Source organism: Eumetopias jubatus, unplaced genomic scaffold (genome assembly GCF_037043125.1).
Source record: "Eumetopias jubatus isolate StellerSeaLion01/CBP00866 unplaced genomic scaffold, mEumJub1_p1.0 scaffold_8, whole genome shotgun sequence".
Lineage (NCBI taxonomy): Eukaryota > Metazoa > Chordata > Mammalia > Carnivora > Otariidae > Eumetopias > Eumetopias jubatus.
In genome coordinates, this window is record NW_028274814.1 from 41732976 (window position 1) to 41751685 (window position 18710).

At 39.6% G+C, this 18710-nt stretch overlaps 1 protein-coding gene across 3 annotated transcripts in view; it reads right to left on the bottom strand.

Annotated features, from left to right (window-relative positions):
- Positions 1-388: 388 nt before the first annotated feature.
- The window catches only part of PARP11 (poly(ADP-ribose) polymerase family member 11), a 41702-nt gene continuing 23380 nt past the window's right edge, over positions 389-18710 (bottom strand). For 2 of the 3 annotated variants that reach the window (XM_028120957.2, XM_028120956.2), the window contains exons 3-9: positions 17027-17155; positions 16067-16187; positions 13335-13410; positions 10118-10190; positions 9909-10039; positions 2596-2747; positions 621-1095 (exon numbers count right to left, since the gene is read on the bottom strand). In XM_028120957.2, the coding sequence (XP_027976758.2) occupies positions 779-1095; positions 2596-2747; positions 9909-10039; positions 10118-10190; positions 13335-13410; positions 16067-16187; positions 17027-17152 (996 nt within the window). In that variant the 5' untranslated portion in view covers positions 17153-17155 and the 3' untranslated portion in view covers positions 621-778. Of the gene's footprint in view, positions 1096-2595; positions 2748-9908; positions 10040-10117; positions 10191-13334; positions 13411-16066; positions 16188-17026; positions 17156-18710 lie in introns of all 3 variants that reach the window. The other variant, XM_028120955.2, reaches the window with a different exon arrangement.

The following is an 18710-nucleotide window of genomic DNA, read 5'->3' on the forward strand; positions in this document are numbered from 1 at the left end:
TTTTGGAAAAGAAATAAATGTTTCACTCTAAAGAGGCAAGAAACAGTGTGTGCAAGTCATGGTACAAGAATTCAAGAGCCCTGGTGGGTGAACTGCAGGCTAACTACAGTCTGCAGCCCGTGTCAATTCTGACGTAGGAGATAAGAGAATGACATGAGCGGTCTGAGACGGCAGCCTACTCCCCTGAGCAATCAGAAGCAGGACACTCTACCTTGACTCTCTCCTTTGGCTGGTCTGGCAGCTCTGTAAATAACATTTTTATTTCTGATTTCTCCCACGGTACTCAGCCTGCTTCGAGGTTTTAAATCCCCACTTTGGAAGACCAACAAGGCAACGTATTGATTGGTGGATAATAATGTCAGGATTCAATTTACAAAGGATCAATTCCTCTGAAGGGACACAGTTATGTCTGTTTTTTTATTTTTTGGACATATATATATGAATAAATATAACACACACGTAAACTTTACAGACTGAATGATCATGTTAATTGAGACTTAGCTGATTCAGTTTTGAGTGCTACCTTTTGCCTCTGTGTTAAAATGGCAATGGTATCGTATCAATCTTTAACAAACAAGACTACGAGCAACGGACAAAAACAAAACAACAAAAAACCAACCTTAAAGTCAGTATGTCTTTTTATATGGAGGCCACTTTTTTTTCATATCTGTTTCAAAAGTATCAGATAGTGAACATTTAGTGGCTAGATGACAGAAGAGCAAATCTTCCTGCAAAAAAAGCACAGAACTTCCTTGACCACTGAGATTTGGAAATGAAATCAATAAAAGTCTATTAAGTACTCAGGATAGATCTGGTTGGCATCAAACACCACAAAGATCTTTGGGTCCCAGGTATCATCCACACAGCTGTCATATAAATTCACATAGCTCCCGTCTTTGGAAGGAGGTCGCATGTATTTGGAGTCTCCGTTTATGTAATCTCCAATTAGCACTCGAGCGAGAAACATAGATTTATACGTTCTAAACAGATGCCGCTGTTGCAAGCTGATGCCATGAATTTGGAATGTGTTTCCATGTTTTATGTCGTCTTTGCAGAAGCGACTGGAGTAAATAGCATCTCTAGCAAAATAGGTTCCTTAAACAAAAAGGACCAAAAAAAAAAAAAAAAAAAAGCCAGGATTACTCTGAAGAACATATGAAACACAAGCAAAACACTCTAATTGTTAGGGGAATGGGCACATGGAATCGTCTGAGGAAAACAGATGTGGTATTTCCTCGTCTATAGATCTCTGAGAGAGAACAGAAAGCCATGGATAAATTGTTTATACAACCCATTCCTCACCACCAACACCCTCCCCTATTCCCGCCAAAATGAAGTGACCAGACTTCCGTTTCCTAAAGGAAGCTTACAAAGAAATCCAGTATGTACGGCAGAGAAAAACTGTTTCTGTGACCAAACATGTGGTGAGAGCTGAGTTCTAGCTGCATGGGCCTCCTTCTCATTTCTTGCCTCCACTGCCTTCCCCAGCCCGCGGCCCTCATCCAGCATCCACCGGCTCTCTGCTGAGCCCAGTGAGAATGACTGGTCTGCAGAGATTACTTCAAAACCCAAGAAACCACATTTCTCTGCTACAGGGTAACAAGTTAAGAATATTTTGGGAGATAATAGAACCCCATAACCACGAAAAGTCTTCCGAAGAGTGCATGCTGTTCATATCTGAGCACTCCGGAAGAACAACTTCACACAGGTTCATCACCAAAATCTGAAAATTCAATAAAGCATCAACTCTTCCAAAAGGGTAGGCCTAGGAGACTGACATCGTGAAGGCAATATTTACTCTGAAAAATTTGGGAAATGAATCGCAAAGTCTCAGATTATGCCATACTGACAGAATTTATGGTAACAATTTTCCCATCCCCATACAGTTAAATCAATGGGATGGCCTTTTCAGTAATTATTTTAAAAATTAATCTACTTTATGAAGATGTAGCATGTCTTAATCCTAAGTAGTAGCCAGCTCTCTTGCTGGAGATAAGGTAAGAAATAAAGACCAGAAAAATAAACACCTATTCCTATCTTTTCTCCTCATCTCTCACCATAATTTCCTTGAATAATGGGCATAAAATGGAGAGCTTGGACTTTCACAACATTAGAAAAAAGATGAGGAATTCCCCCATATTCCTTATTGCTCATTAATATTCTTGCCTACCATTTTCTAAAAATCAGAACAAAAAATACTAATACCTAGACCTGTCCACAATGTAACCAATTCATTTTATAGTTCTCTGTATATTTGACATAAAGCAGTTTATTATAGAGGCTTATCCAAGGAAGGGATTTATACATGGAAATTAAATATAATGCAAAAATTAGCTAATCTGGACATGATGTCCCTTTTGAATGACTGGGACTTGGGGAGCTATTTAATCTGGTAGAGGTGTCAAAGTCTTACTTCTACCTTGTACCTGCAGGAAGTGGCTTTTCTGTGGCTCAGAAATTCTGAGGGTGTGTGAGGAACCTAGTACAGTAACTTTTAACTTAATGACTATCAAACTCCTGAATTATAAAACAATTATCTCTAGAGAGGAGATTCTCTCCTAGGACTCAAACAAGACCTGGAATTCTGATAATTACCTTTCCCAAAGAGAGCACCATGTATACCATTTATTCTCCAGTCAAAGTTATGAATGCAAATTGCTTCCACAAATTCACTGCTGGTACCATGAAAGAGCATTTGTTCATTAATCTGAGGCACGCCTCTTTTTTTCTTGAGCTGAGCCTTTTTCCTAAAAACACAATATACATAGGCACAGAACACAAAGAGAAACAGACCATTAGTGGCATTTATTAGTTTTCAGAAGACCTAAGTTCAATAGAAAGGGTGAAAGAGAAAATACTTCTTTAACTTAATCCACTTTAAGTGGACAAAGCAGTTCTGGAAAAGAAATAATCTCAAAGGCTCTTGGACACATAATCATCTTACCAAAAATTATTAGTTACAACTGAGACTTAAGGTTGAAAATTATACCAAAAACTATAGCCATCCCAGATGACGCCCCATCATAGTAAAGGTAACTGATTGCCTAAACCAGCCAAGCTTTACAGATGCCTAAAAGTGACACTAAAAACAAATAATATAAAGTTCACAGTCTTTATTTTTTCTCTTTCCTTTTTTTTAAATTCAATTCAATTTAAATTCAATTTTAAATTCAATTCAACAAGGTATAGTACATCATTAGTTTTTGATATAACGTTCAATGATTCATTAGTTGAGTATAGCACCCGGTGCTCATCACATCACGTGCCCTCCTTAATGCCCATCACCCAGTTACCCCATCCCCCACCCACCTCCCTTTCCACAACCCTCAGTTTGTTTCCCGGAGTCGAGAGTCTCATGGTTTGTCTCCCTCTCTGATTTCTTCCCATTCCATTTTAAATAGTGAACTCCTTCAGCAGGGACCATGCCCTAATCTTTTTATCTCCAGAGACTAGAAAATGTTGGTTGGATTGAACTGAATTTTGTATCTTAGAGTTGAGAGGAACATTAAGCCATCCACTTCAACCCACTTCCCAATGGACAAATCTCTTCTTACCCATAAAAAGATATTCAATGCAGGACTGATCGTAACCGTAAAAAACAAACTGAAAACAGCTTCATATAGCATAGATTTCAGGCCTTTTTCTTTCCCAGACAGCCTTTAGTTGCCAAGAATCTGCTGGGTATCTTCTAATTTATAAATGTCAGTAAGAAACAGAAGCAGAGTCCAGATATCATCAGCCAGCACTGGCTCTCCTGGCTCACCAGCAGCATCACTTCGTAGTCACTCCAAATCCCCAAGACTTTCTCAAACAGACCTCTTTTTGGCTGGCTGTATTTGTACAACTGATGTATAGACCTAATGTAGTAGATTGATTTCAATTACACTTTATCTTGAAAAGCAATTTTTAAAAAATGCATCATTTATAAACAACATGCAGCTTAGTGACTTTGTGGGGGAATGACAGCTGCATTTAAATGAGAGAAATGGAAATGGTCTTTCCCAAGAGTCATTTGGCAATATGTACCAAAACTTAAACATGGGGTGCCTGGGTGGCTCAGTGGTTAAGCGTCTGCCTTCAGCTCAGGTTGTGATCCCAGGGTCCTGGGATCGAGCCTTGCATCAGGCTCCCTGCTCCGTGGGAAGCCTGCTTCTCCCTCTCCCACTCCCCCTGCTTGTGTTCTCTCTCTCGCTGTCTCTCTCTCTGTCAAATAATTAAATAAAATCTTAAAAAAAACAAATAAACTTAAACATATATGCTTTGGTCTACTGGTGACAGTCTTTCGGACCATTAAGCATGAGGTTAGAAGGGTGTGCATTAAACGAATACGTTCTTCAGAAAAATCCAGCATGTTTTCACTAAGAACAAATTTGCTGACTTTCTTTTTTAGACCTTTAGGTACAGTCTGATTATTTATCTATTCATTTATTTATTTATTTACAATGCACATATGTTGCTGTTCCAAGGAAGGGAAAAAAATCTTTAAAAAAAAAAAAGATAATCAAATTTGTTTTGACTGTTTCAATCTTCCAAGGTCTTTCTAACTCGTGATTCATTCACATGACAACTAAGCTACCCCGTCGCATGTTAAATCTTTCACAAGTGTGATAAGCAAGCCCTCAACATTTTCATCCAAATTACTGATAAAAATGTTGAAGGGCTCAAGAAGAAAGCAAGCATGCCACTCAAGTTGCTCTCAGCCCAAGACTTTTAACTGGGTATTAATTTTTCTCTTTGAACTATCACCCGGCATACATTTCTCTATCTTGCCTCCAGTACGAGAACGTCTATCAACCACTTTGTAGAAACCAAGTTATACTGTCCAGGGCCTTGGTCATCTACCACTATGGTAATCCTCTTATTTAGCTGGGCATTAGTGAATCCATACTGTTTTTTCCAAGTAAATATTTTAGTATACATCTTCCTAAGGTCAAGCTTCACTGTCTGTAATGACTAGAATCCACTCTAAAATCAGCATATTCACTCATTATACTTCTTAGGCACAGATTAGGATAATTTCTGGTTTGAAAATTCACCTGAGTCTCTCGTAGTGTGGGCACTGAAAATCTGCTCAGTCACTGGATTGGACGTGCCATATATCCCAGTTGAAGGCAGAGTGGGATGGGGTAGGCAAAGCTTTGCATCTCCACATTATAGTTTGTTCTAGTGCCAAGTACTAAAGCACCCATGAAATGTGGAGATTCGTGACATACTGTGAGCTTGGGGTTCCAGAAAGGCTAACATTGAGCTCCAAGACCTCTTGGGCTGCAGCTAAACCTTTGGGGAACATCACAGGATTCAAACTACACTAAATTCTTCATGACCCTGCCCACCTTGGTCCAACCCCACAGTCATTTCTGAACTTCTGGAAAATACTCCAGCACCCTCTTCTCAAAGATATCTTAAAATTACCCACACTCTCAGGGACTAGGGTGCCAAAAGGACTAAGTTGCCACTTGCCCTAAATTGCAACAGGAGTAACTTTGTGCTCCAGTAAATTCGCCTAGGTTCAGACCAGTGGTTGTTCATCCTGGCTGAGCATCAGAATCACTTGCAGAACTTGTTAAAGATAAAGGTATCAGAATGCAGAAGTTCTGATTCAGTAGACCTGGGATGGGTGATAGACATTGCCATGAGTTAAAGAGCTCTGCAGGTGATTCTGATAGGTGGCCAGGGCTGAGAACCTGTCATCTAAATCCACATTCTTTATGAGATAGCAGCTTTCCCTGCTCTTAATTCCTTACTGCCTCATCCTTCCCAACCCTGGGTCAATCCAACCACCCCCACTCTCTGCTATTAAATATGGACTGCTGAAATAAGTCATAGAACATCCCCAGGTTTCCACTCCAAATTCACATATTCTGACATCAGCTAAGCCCTCAACACTGATGGAAATCCTATGGTTCCCAAGTTAGTTCTTTCTCTCCCATTTTCCACATTGGACATTCCAAATCTCCACTTTCCCCCTCTCTCCCTCTTATCTACACCTCCCTAACCCTTCACTCTCTGTAGGCTGCTTCACTTCTTATTTCACCAAAGACACGTAAAGTTTCAGGAAGGAACTCCATAACGTAACCCCTCTTCATCCCCTACCTCTACTTACCTATAAACATGACTGGACCACCCTTGTCTAGCTCCTTCTGTATACTGTAATATATTCTCTGAATTCCACCCTATCACACCTCTTTAGAAGTCTTAATGCATCAATTACCCTTTCCCTTTCTCTTGCACTTTAAACTCTCCCTCCCTGGGTTCTTTCCTACTGCAATTTACACATGCTCAGGTCCCTCCCATCTTCAAATTCAAAAATTGTAACAAAACAAAACAAAGACACCCTTCCCAACTCCACAGTACCCATCTTCTCACATTCCTTCTTTCTCTTTACTGCCAAGCTTCTCGGAAGAGCTGCCAACATTTGCTGTATATACAATACAGCATCCACCAACATGGCTCTCATCAAGGGTACCAATGACCTTCTTGTCACAAAACCCGAAGGACATATTCAATATCATCTTACTTGGCATCTCTTTTGTATATGACCCTGAGGATCAGGGTCACATACAACACCTACATGCTTAAACCACTTTCTTCCTTTGGTTTCTGTGACTCTATCTTCTTTTGGTTTTCTTCCACTTTCTGTGGTTGTTACTTCTCAGTTTCTGCCTTGAGTTTTTCTCTATCCATCCCTTGCAGAGTTCAGTCCTTGGTCCTCTTTTTAATCTACCTACACTCCCTGGTCATCTTTTCAATTCTATGGCTTCTACTACTTCACATTTTCTGATAATTCCAAAACCTTTATTTCTAATCTACACCACTCTCCTGAGTCATGACACATGTATCAACTATTACTTCCTCCCCATCCTCCCTAAAGACAAAGACCAAAATCTGTTCCTGCCCATATTCCCTTAGTCAACCGAAATGAGTCAGAAACTCTGGAGGTATCTTTCCCGTCTCCTTACTCACACCACTGAACGCATTAAATCATCATTCTACATCCTTAATATCTCAAACCCATCCTCTTCATTCCGACACAGCAGATGCCACTTTGGTTCAGGCCACCCAATATGTCTCAGTTTAATTACTGAAACAATCTCCTAAACTGGTCTCCCTGCTTCTAAATGTGACTCCTTTAAACCAATGTTTCTCAACCTTCACACTATTGCCATTTTGGGCTAACTAACTGTTGTGAGAGGTTGTCTTATACACTGTAGGACGTTTTGCACCCGACTTCTACCCAGTTGATACCAGTCTTAATTACCCCATCCAACCACATGACAATTAAAAATCATCTCCAGTCATTGCCAAATATCCCCTGGTGGGTAAAATCACTCCTAATCGAGAACCACTGATTTAAACACCTTCTCCACAGTATAGCCTGATAACATTATTTTTCTAAAATGTAAATTGGATTGAGCATTCTCTTGCTTCAAGTTCTATAATGGATTGCCACTGTCCAGGAAAAAAATCCAAACCCTTCAGTTTGATTTATAAGGCCCTGTATGGCCTGCTCCTGCTAACTCTCTGACCTCAACTCCAAATCAATCCAACTCAAGTAAGGCTACTGAAGAAAATCACACAACCATTCCAATGGTTCTACTACAAACTCCTGCATGCTCAACCGCTTCACTACCTTTCTACCTTCTTCTCTAGTCATTCATCTTAATTTTTATTTTCATTTTGTGGTGCAATTGCCTGGCTCCTTGCTCAAGTTATGGTCCTATAAACTGTTAGGTCCCAAGTGTGCCTAGAATAGTGCCTGTCACGAAGCAGGTGCTACAACATATTTCTTGGAAGAAGGGAGAGAAGTAAAAAAGGCCTGGGCAAAATGGAAACGGATGCCTGAGGGACTCCCGTGGGCCTCACCGCCTGTACAGTGAGTCAAAGGTTACATGATGATAAGAATGACTAGGATTGTAGTTCTTCGTGGAGATGTCAAAATAACAGGCTGTCCTTACAATGAGACCCCATATTTTCTACTGTCAGTGCAGGTGACAGGTTCATTTGCCATCACAGATTTCTATAGACCAACAGTACATAAAATCATGAAGGGCACTGACAGAGTGAAACCATTTCCAGTAAAATCCTTTGTATACAATTTTACACATGGGGATTCAATGGTACATTTTACCACTAGAATTGAACAGAGACAACTCAAATTATGAGTTCAAATATAATTGAACTCCACTTCAGAGGCCTGATTAAGAATAATGAATTAAGTTTTCCTCAGACCATTTTAGAAAATCTCACTTTATTCACTGAGAGAATAAAGTTAAAGGGAAGAGAAGCCTCAATCCTCCTCAACAAAAGAATCATCTAACAAGAACCCAATAAACCTTCTAAATTCAGTTAAACTCATAGTGTCAGAAATAAAAGTTGGCTTGGTTCAAAGGCTCAAGACTGAAAAGAATACACACTGAAAACCCCTTATCTTACCATAAACTATTATGACAATAAAACCAGGAATATACTCAGGCCGTATTACTACTTATCAGAAGCATGAAAGAATTCCACGTATCATTACCAAACAAAAGTCGGCCCAATTTTCAAGGATATGGGAATGAAATGAGTTACGGCTTTGAAATACTTCAGCAACCAACAGTAATAGAAATAAAGAGGATATATTATGTGAGGTAAATCCTAACATGTTAAGTCAGGATGATGGATACATTATATTCTGCATTATATTCACTATATTAGACTCTATTATTTGAAATTTTCTTTTCTTTTTTTTCTTCAAGATTTTCTTTATTTAATTGACAGAGAGAGACACAGCGAGAGAGGGAACACAAGTGGGGGAGGGAGAAGCAGGCTTCCTGCCGAGCAGGGAGCCTGATGCGGGGCCGGAGCCCGAGACGGGGCTCGATCCCGATGCAGGGCTCGATCCCAGGACCCTGGGATCATGACCTGAGCTGAAGGCAGTCGCTTAACTGGCTGAGCCACCCAGGCGCCCATTTTCCTGAGTAAATATTAAAAGTCTGCTCATATTTAGGGGCACCTGGGTAGCTCAGACAGGTAAGCAACCTACTGATGATTTAGGCTCAGGTCTTGATCTCATGGGTCCTGAGACAGAGCCCCACATGGGGCTCCGTGTTCAGCCGGGAATCTGCTTGAAGATTTCCTCCCTCTGCCTCTCCCCCGCGACTTGTGGGTATGTGTGGGCACGTGCTCTCTCTGTCTCTAAGATAAATACATTTTTAAAAAAGGTCTGCTATATTTTAAAAAATTAGAAATTACATATCATCATAAATTTAATAAAAATGCTTCAGGAAGCCATTATTTTAAGTAATATTTGTTATTAAAAAATACAGCCACAAAAGGTTAATTTGGACAATACCTTTATGTTTTTTGTAACGAGATTTATTTTTAGAGTAAATGCATACTGAGCAATCCAACAGGTGGTTTCCAACCTAAATTAAGTAGTCAACTGAGATTTTAAATCTGCTACATACACTGGGCCTAGCAGGACATTTGAAGGTGTGTTTCACAATGTCCTCCAAAACAAAACAAGCAAATGACTACAGGCAAGATGGTGGAATCACTTTTTCAGAAAATTCAACAATTGTTTCCAGAGACTTCTAATTCCACATATAGGGCTGTGCCACCAAAGCCATGCCAACAAAGCTAAACAGTTTCCTCGACTCCCTCCTATTGCCATCTGTAGCCACGACGCATAGCTCTGCACCTCAAAAGCCACAGTGCCCGTAAGCCAGGATGGCCTTAACCTCCAGGGTGGCTGTCACCAGCCCTCACCCCGGCCCCTGGAGAGCACGCTGAGGTGAAGCGCTGGGACACACAATTGGCACGACAAAGCCAAAAGACAACATGGGTCAACATCCATGCTTCGCCTTCTCCAAGACTCCAGAAGCCATAGAGGCTACAGAGAGGGCTCGGGTCAGACGCTGCCTCACCTGCAAAAGAACTCCCACAAGTCCAGGTTTTGAATTCTCTGAATTCTTTTAATTCTGCCGCGGTCCATTGTTTTCCCAAAGAGACTGGCAACTTCGTTATACTCGTGTGTTTGACTGTGCAAAGGAACCAGCTGGAAAAAGAAGTTTGCATAGTTTTACTGGGGCCCCTTCCGCTCATGCACAGGGCGGCTGGCCAGCCCCGCTCTTACCTGATAGGGCACGTCGGTGTTCACATTCTCCCAGTGTGGGGGCATGGGGATGGCCTCATTTTCACAGATGTAACTTTAAATGGCAAAAGACACAACACAGTATTAGAAACTGATGATAATTATGGTCGATGATTTAATTTCGCCTTTTCTCCAAAGCTGAATTTTCATGTTTGGGATATTGTGACAAACGCAATTAATTGAAGCCCTCAGTTCTTTATTTTCAAATATTTACTCAGTGTCTCCTGTGTGCTGCCTTTTGGGTGCTGAACTGACAACTTTGATGGAAAACAGACAATCTCGAATAACATCAACATTTAAAAAACGGTTGTTTAATTCCATCATGTCTTTCTTAAAATTGCCAGAAATTTTTTAAAATGTAAGGAGGATTTTAGATAAAGGAAAGGAATTTCCAAGAAGAAAACCAAATTCTTGATAAAAAAAAACAATCTTCTTTAACAGATACTGCCTATCAAATAAAATCCAAACCCTCAGCCATATGTTCAATGTCCTTCAAGCTCTAACTCAAACCTAAACTCTTCTCTGTTTACTGCCCTCTATTCCCCATACACAGCCTGTGGTAATTCACCTAGTGCGGCCAATGAAACTTTGAAAACCTGCCCACTGCGTTGAAGCCACTGGATATGAACACAGAAAAAGATACTAAGTTGGAGGGCTTCATGGCAAAAGGCTGAGAAGGACATACTAATCCTCTGGAGACTGGAGGTTACTGGAAGAAAGCCATAATTTCCAGCTTGTCTTTAGCTTCCTTTTTAAAGCTCATTATAATTTCTGAAAAGATCCTACAATCATATGTTTTAAAAATGAATACATATAAAGAAGCAGACAGTGAACAGTTTCCTTCCCTCTTCATTTGTCACCTCTTGCCCCAACTCCAAGTGATCAGGCTTTTTAGACTTTGGGGTAGTTTTCCAGACATTTTCCAGTACTACAGAAAGTACTGATACAGAAGTACCTACCACAGAATCTGGCCCATGGTAAACACTCCATACATAGTGGTTAAATGAATGAGTGCAATCTATTTTGCAGGTGCATAGAATTCTATGGTGCAGATATACCATCATTTATGTAACAGGTCCCTTGTTGATGATATTTAGCTTGTTTTTGGCTTTTTGCTACTGTTAAGAATGCTGCACAACAACAAGGTTATCCTTTTTCCATTTTACACACCTACTAGTGTATCTGTAGGATAACATCCTTGAAATGGGATTCCTGGGTCAAAGAACATATTTATTTCGGATTCTGACAGATACTGCCCAAATGCCCTCTTTGAAGGCTGTACTCGTTAATATTACCACCAGAAATGGAGAGAATTCCCATTTCCCAACAATCTCTCCAAAATGGCGTGTTATCAAACTTTTGAATTTCTGACAGTTCGATAGTAAAAAATAGTCTGGTATAATTTGTAGTTCTCTTATTAAAATTCAAACTTTTGAATTTCTGACAGTTTGATAGTAAAAAATGGTCTGGTATAATTTGTAGTTCTCTTATTATGTAGTTCTCATATTATCATATGTTTCTAATGGGTTGTGGGTTTTCTACTTAGAGATTCAGATATTACAGAGATAAGCCTTTGATGATAAGAGCACCAGTACTTTTCCCAGTGTTTGTTTTTGTTTTTGTTTTGTTCTTCTTGTTGTTTTTCTTGTTTGTTTTGGGGGGTTTTGTTTTGTTTTGTGAAAACAAAAGATACTTCAGGCAAATTTTTACTTTTACCCTCGGAAAATTTTTTTTTTCCTAATTTTTAACGAGCCCGTAGCCTTAATTAATTGTAACTTCCTTGCCAGTAGGAAATGTTAACCATTCACCTTGCATGTAATACATGCTCGATATATCCCTGCCATAAATAAATATATCCCTGTCAGTGCTCACTTACTGGCCTCACTCTACTGTAGCCTACATAACTGTTCCTCCTCTGTCATTATCTTGCTTCTTGTCTTCCATTCTGATTATTCTCTACCTCTCCTGTCTTTGTTCTATGGTCTCGATAGTCTGTGACAGAACAAAGTGCTCGACCCCACAATGTGCTGCTTCTCCCCACCAAAGTACACCAGCAATAATAACATACAATTACATTCACATTTTCCATGATTGTATCTCATTTTTCTCCCAGACTGCACACTCTTGCAAGCTAAGTAATTTCTTTATTATATTCCTTGTACTCAAGAATAAAGATATGATGTGGCTGATAAGAAAATAATATATTCTCCACATTCCATAGAAGTACTAGGGCATTCATTATATAAGGACTTGAATAACTTCTAAATCATGATGCTAAAATATAAGCCAAAGGTCTTAAGAAACAAACTGATAGAAACTTAAAGCATAAAAAAAAAAATACCTAGTAACAAAGGTGACATTAGGTCAATAAAGATCAAGAAAGAAAAAAAAGAAAGAAACTTAAAGCATTTCTTTCCTTACTCTAATTCTTTCAAAGTATCTCTTTGGGAAGAGCAAAGATACTAATTCACATGCCGGCATTTTTTTTTTTCCTGATTAATTCTACATTCTTTCAACAGCAGGAATTTCAATATTCATTCACTTGGGCAGAAAGTGGGAGGTATGCTCTAAGATTTTCCCCTTCACTTTCATTCACATTAATAATAAATATGTATTCTCTTTTGACATCTATGCCTCTCTTTTCAGACTGTGAATAGCCAGAGAGAGCAAAAAGGAAGATGTGCAACCAGCCCCAGGAGCAGAGAGCCATGCTGTTGGCCCACCGCTCTCCCACCTCCTGTAGGCCTCCTTTGGTCACGACAGATTTGAAATCACTCCCAGGAGTCACCCAATGGGGATAAGTGGAGGCAGAGACAAAATGGGCAATTGCCTAGGATTTATGGTCCACATAACTGGGTGGTTCTGTCAGAGTATTTGCAAGTTAATTCAAACCTACTTCATTCAGTAAGCTATTTCAAGGACTTACAGCAGAGACCATGTTGCATTCTGTAACTGTCCTAAAGAAACGAAAACATGTAAACATATAAGAGGAAATGAAGAGGACAATAGGAAAGGAAACAAGGGCAGAAAATAATCATATTGTTAGTTCATCAACTATTGTGAAATTCAGTAACAAAAAGAGCAATATCAAGATCATGAAATAACCTACCCAAACATTTTCAGTCTACTTGTTCCTCTGTCAAATACTAAGAAAGAGGAGAAAAGCCCACTCTTTCTACCCCTAGTCTCTTTACAATACCTGAAAGCACTGATAGAAAAGGGGGCTCTTTTTATTAAGCGCTGTTTTCCAGTGATGAGATTCATTTGCTTCATTTCTGTATACAAAGACAAAGATATTAGATAAGTGGTAGGAACACACTGTGCTGTAAATAGTCACGAAGATGTGTAGCCAAAGTATCCGGTGATGGGGAACCTTGGGGCTTAGGGAGGAGCTGACAAGCACAGTCTATCAAGGACACCTCACCATACATCTACTTATCACAACACAAAAGTGTTACTCAGGAGGCACCTGGGGGGCTCAGTCGGTTAAGCGTCTGCCTTCGGCTCAGGTCATGATCCCAGGCTCCTGGGATGGAGCCCCACATTGGGCTCCCTGCTCAGCGGGGAGTCTGCTTCTCCCTCTCCCTCTGCCTCTCCCCCCTGCTTGTGCTCTCTCTCCCTCTGTCAAATGAATAAATAAAATCTTTTTAAAAAAAAATGCTATTCAGGGAGCAGGGCTTCATCGCGTGACCTACGCTCACGCACAGGATGCTCAGCTCATGCTGCTCTATAGGCAGGGCCCGCTCCTTTCTGTATCCCACTGACAGTAAACAGATGCTACAGTGCAAGAGTTCCAAACTTAGGAAAATGAAGAGTACTTGGAAGAGGATGAAATTATAGAACCAAATCTTCCAGTTGGTTTATTAAGTGGAAAGTATACTTACTTTGATTTCTCCAAAAATGTTGAGAATGGTAAAAAGATATGTTACTGCTATAAAACTTAACACAATTCACAGAATTTCAAAAATTGGTACATTTCTCGCCTTCTCTGTAAATTGTATACCCAAACCAAAACAGAAAACCCACTAGACACAATACATCCTTTTTAAAGAGATTCTAGTGATAAAAGACCAGTTAATTCTCTCTTCTGTGCCTTAACTGTGGCGATATCACCAGGTCCATTACTTCAGGCCCACAAAGCTAAGTACTGAGGCTTAATGTGAGATGCTAGTCCCTCTGTCTTATCTAAATGGCATCATCCCATTCCAAAATAAAGAGGTTCGCCCATCTAGGCAAATGCTATAAGGTATAAAGTATGTTCTGCCCTTTCTGGATTCTCTTAGGTTCTGCCCACGATGGCATCACCACTGTGCAGGAAAAAGCAAGATCATCTCAGCAAAGGGAGCAAAGCCTGTGGTGTCTACTTAGAGCAGCTCATTCTGAGTTTCTGTTTCACCATTTTTATCAAGAGCACCTGAGTTGGCTTGTGGCCGAATGGTTGGGGCTAATGTTGCAAATAGTACATGCAAAATGCTGATATCATTATATAGAGGGTTGGTGAAATGGAATCATTATATGTGACTCTTATTCTTTGATAAAGACATTTTTTAAATAAACTGCATTGTTTGAGAGAAAGCTCTCCCCAAAATACAGTTTAATAGAAAATATTCTTTCAGAAACAGGTGGCTTGCTGAATTATCTACCAACTGCTTTGATAAACTTCATCCTTGTCATGAAGCCTGGTGTGTGTGCATATCATGAAGTCTCAGTATTGCTTCAAATAGGCACTTGTACACAAGATGTCTAAAAGATCTAGTGGACACCTTCTGTCTAAATTGAGGCCAAAAGACAAATAATCGGGGTCCCTTAAAGGCAGTCTATTTGCCTAATTTCATTAAAAAAGTGATGGCTAGTCAGGAGTAGTAAGAATATATTATAATATAATATAACTCTTGCTAATAAAACAAGCTTTGGGGGAAACAATAATCATTAGAGATTTGGTTACATCAACCTCTTACTGGACAAACCCCTTTCACCATTTCTGGGCCTCAGCTCATTCAGGGGGATTTCCTAAGGTTTCACCACCATACTGCACCACAACACACTCCTAACTCTGTCATAAAGATACTACTCATAGAAGCTGGTATGCACCAGCTAGAGGACTGAGCCATGCAGCAGCCAAAATATGCTTTATTAAGAAAGCCTCCCTGGGGGTCTGGCTGGTTCAGTCAGTAGAGCACATGACTCTTGACCTTGGGGTTATAAGTTCGAGCCCCATGGTGGTTGTAGAGATTACTTTAAAAATAAAATCTTAAAAAAAAAAAAATCCTCCCCATCCAGGTCTTGTATGTCTCTGTGCAACAAACAGCTGAAACTAACAGCTTGAAACTGAAAGAGTTGAATCCAACAGGTTTTTCATGGGATACCTAAAACCATGCCCATATATCACAGACGAAATCCAAAGTGGGGCCGACTTCCAGATTAGCAGGCTATTCTGTGAAAGAGCCAATGAAATCAGAAAATGGTAGAAGGCAATGTCCACGAAAGAAATAGTTTTCTGGCAAAGACACTAGGAGATGGGTCGTTCAGCTGAACTTTGGTCTTCAAATTATCACGAGCTAGTGTTACTAACCTCTCAGATTGATCCTTAAAATAAAGATTCCCAGCTATTTCAAAAGGCTGAAGAGATGATGAAGAAAACAGCTAAAAAGTGTTTTGTGTTCCTTAGAAGAGAAGTGTTACATAAGCTCAAAATATACGACAATCTCCATATACATTAGTATCGATAAGCATACAAATACTCCTTTATAAAAGGTAATGTTGCTCAAGATTTTAAATCTTGAATTTTTATAGAGAGATTTCTGTGTGTGACAAAAAGGATTTACTTCACTGTTTACAAATACATCAACTAATTCTCATCTACAGTACTGTAGATTTTACCATATCGATATACTAAAAACACACAACTATTAGGGAAAAAAAAAAACATACCTGCAAAGTCTATCTTGTAGCTGAATTTGGAAGTAGTAAAAGAAATGGAGCCACAAGGGTTTGTTTTGAAGCTTTTTTCGATATCTTCACTGCTAACTGAACACTGAATGTTGGTATCCGGCTTTAAGACAAACCAGAAAGTTTCATTTACCAGCTGTTCACATCAATGGCTTGGCCACAGAGGCGGTTCTGTGGTCACAAGAGACAGAGAATGGAGCGACACAGGGAACTCACTGATCTCCTGTTCTAGTTCCCACACACAGGGTGAATCACAGCTAAGCCAGCGTGTGCAAAACAGTGTCAGGATTTCCAGCAAAGAAATTCCAGCAACTGCTTAGAACCCCTCTTTCCAAATTGTTACGATTTTTACAAATTATTACAATAATTACAACTTCCTCACTGGCTCAAATCTCCTTTAAGTAGGCTTGGAAGTAAAAGAAGAGCACAAGCTTTTGAGTATGGGTTCAAATTCCCTAGCTGTATGTGACTCTGGACGGATTCTGTGACCTTTTCTGAGTTTCACTCTCTTGGCCTGTGAGACAGAGTATAAGCATCTGCTTCAGAGCTGCTGGGAGGCTAAAGGAGAAAAGATACCTGTGGCATCTAACATAATACCTGGCGGACACAAGGTGCTTAATATGGGCTTGCTCTCTTCCCCTTCTCCTTGTCCACCAAACGGAACTTGGAGTTGCTCGGCCGTACTGACACTACACAACTCAGTCACACTCGCTCTCTGTACACGCAGTGAATGCGCACTGCTTCTTCTAAATACATGATTGAGAAAACCTGGGGAAACGAAAAGGAAAAGGACTAGAAGGATTCCTCTTTTTTCTTTTAGTCAAGCTATCTGATGTCCTTAAGGTTGAATGTCCTTCAGGGTCTGCACTGGCACACTGTGCGGCAGCCAGGTGGCGCTAAGTGGACCTGAGGCCCTTCTGGTAGGTTCTGGAAAGGAAGTACCTGAAACATGTGCCACTTCCCGCACTCCGCCAGGTAAAACCAGCCCCATTGGGTGTCCGATGTGTCCATCTCATCCATTTCACTATCTGTCCTCTTGGGTAAGAATTCTTCCGCTTTGTGAAACATCTCCTGAGAAGCCAGAAAGAGGAAGAAGAAGAAATACTTTTCTTAATAACCAATGTACTTTTTCTACATCATTTTTCTTACTACAAAGAACTATATTCCAAGTGTCCTTCCCACAGTGACCCTTTAAAAATACCATTCTCTCTGGCATATTGACTCTGAAGATAGACATTTACAAAGGCTGAATATCACTGCTTAACAAATATGACAAATAATAATACACTCAGGTAAGATATATCAATGCCCATTCAACCATTTAAGTAAGCTGTGTCAATATCTATAAGCACTCCAGATTTTCAATATAGTGCCAAGCAATTTCTGTCTTATCATATGTTCACACATTTGGTCAAAAAGAATCCATGCTATCACAACTAAGACCAAATACACCTGAGATTTGTTTTAAACATTCATTATTCCATGGCATGGAAAGATGTTTATAATCTATAGTGTTGAGTACAAAAAAAGGTTATAATAAATAGAAATAGTATGATCCAATTTTCATAAAAAATTCACCCATATTTACCCATATGAATATATGCATATGTACCTGTCTGTATGTGTGTATGTACACACATACAGATAAAAAGCCTGAAAAAGCCTATACAACAATTTATCATAGCTTTTTCTAAGTGTCAGGATAACAATAATGACTATAGTAACCCTTACCTGGCTCTTACAATGTGCCAGGTGCTAAGTACTGTACAGATAATAACTCATTTAGGATTCATGACAACCTGGTAAGATAGGTATTATTATCCCAAATTTATAAAGGAGGAAACTGGAGCACAGAGAGATCATACAATAGGGCAGCCAGGATCCAAACCCAGGCAGTCTGGATCCAGGGTCTGTGCACATAACCGCCATAGTATACTGCCTTATACTTCATTATCAACGATTCTACAATCTTCCCTTATCAAGTAACTTATGTCCACACTATCTTTGAAAAGGTTTAAACATTCTTGAGTAGAGATTGTGATGAAGAGAGGGTCACCAGAAAAGGGGTGATGAGGTTAGTTAAAGATGATTAACTTTATCTGGAATGTATCCTCATTCCTTGAGGGTTTTTAAATAAATTAAATTTGCATAACTGATATATGAAAAGAGTCCCTGTGCAAAAAGTCAGAACATTCTAGATAAAGCTAAACATGTTTTTGACCGTCCCTTCCATTTCTGGTATCTTCTCACCTTCCTTCTCCAGGATTAACCAACACTATCACTTATTCTGTATCTTTCCAATCTTTGTGTGTGTGTGTAATCATATACACACATACACACATATATGGTTATTGGTGATTTGTTAAAATTTTTATTTCCTACATCTTTGATTTTTTTTTTTTTTTACCAAAAGAATACACACTACTTGGGTAATTTAGAAAATATTTGCTTTAAATTTCATTACTTAAAATGGTCCATCCTGTTTCCAGAAGCTATGTAACCTGGCGTAAGCTTCTAATTACCTTGTCTAGGGCAGTTTCCTCTTCACAAAATAGAGATTAAAGGTTCCTTCCTCATTGGGCCATTGTTAGTAATGAGTGAGATAATGCAGTAAAGTGCCAAGTAC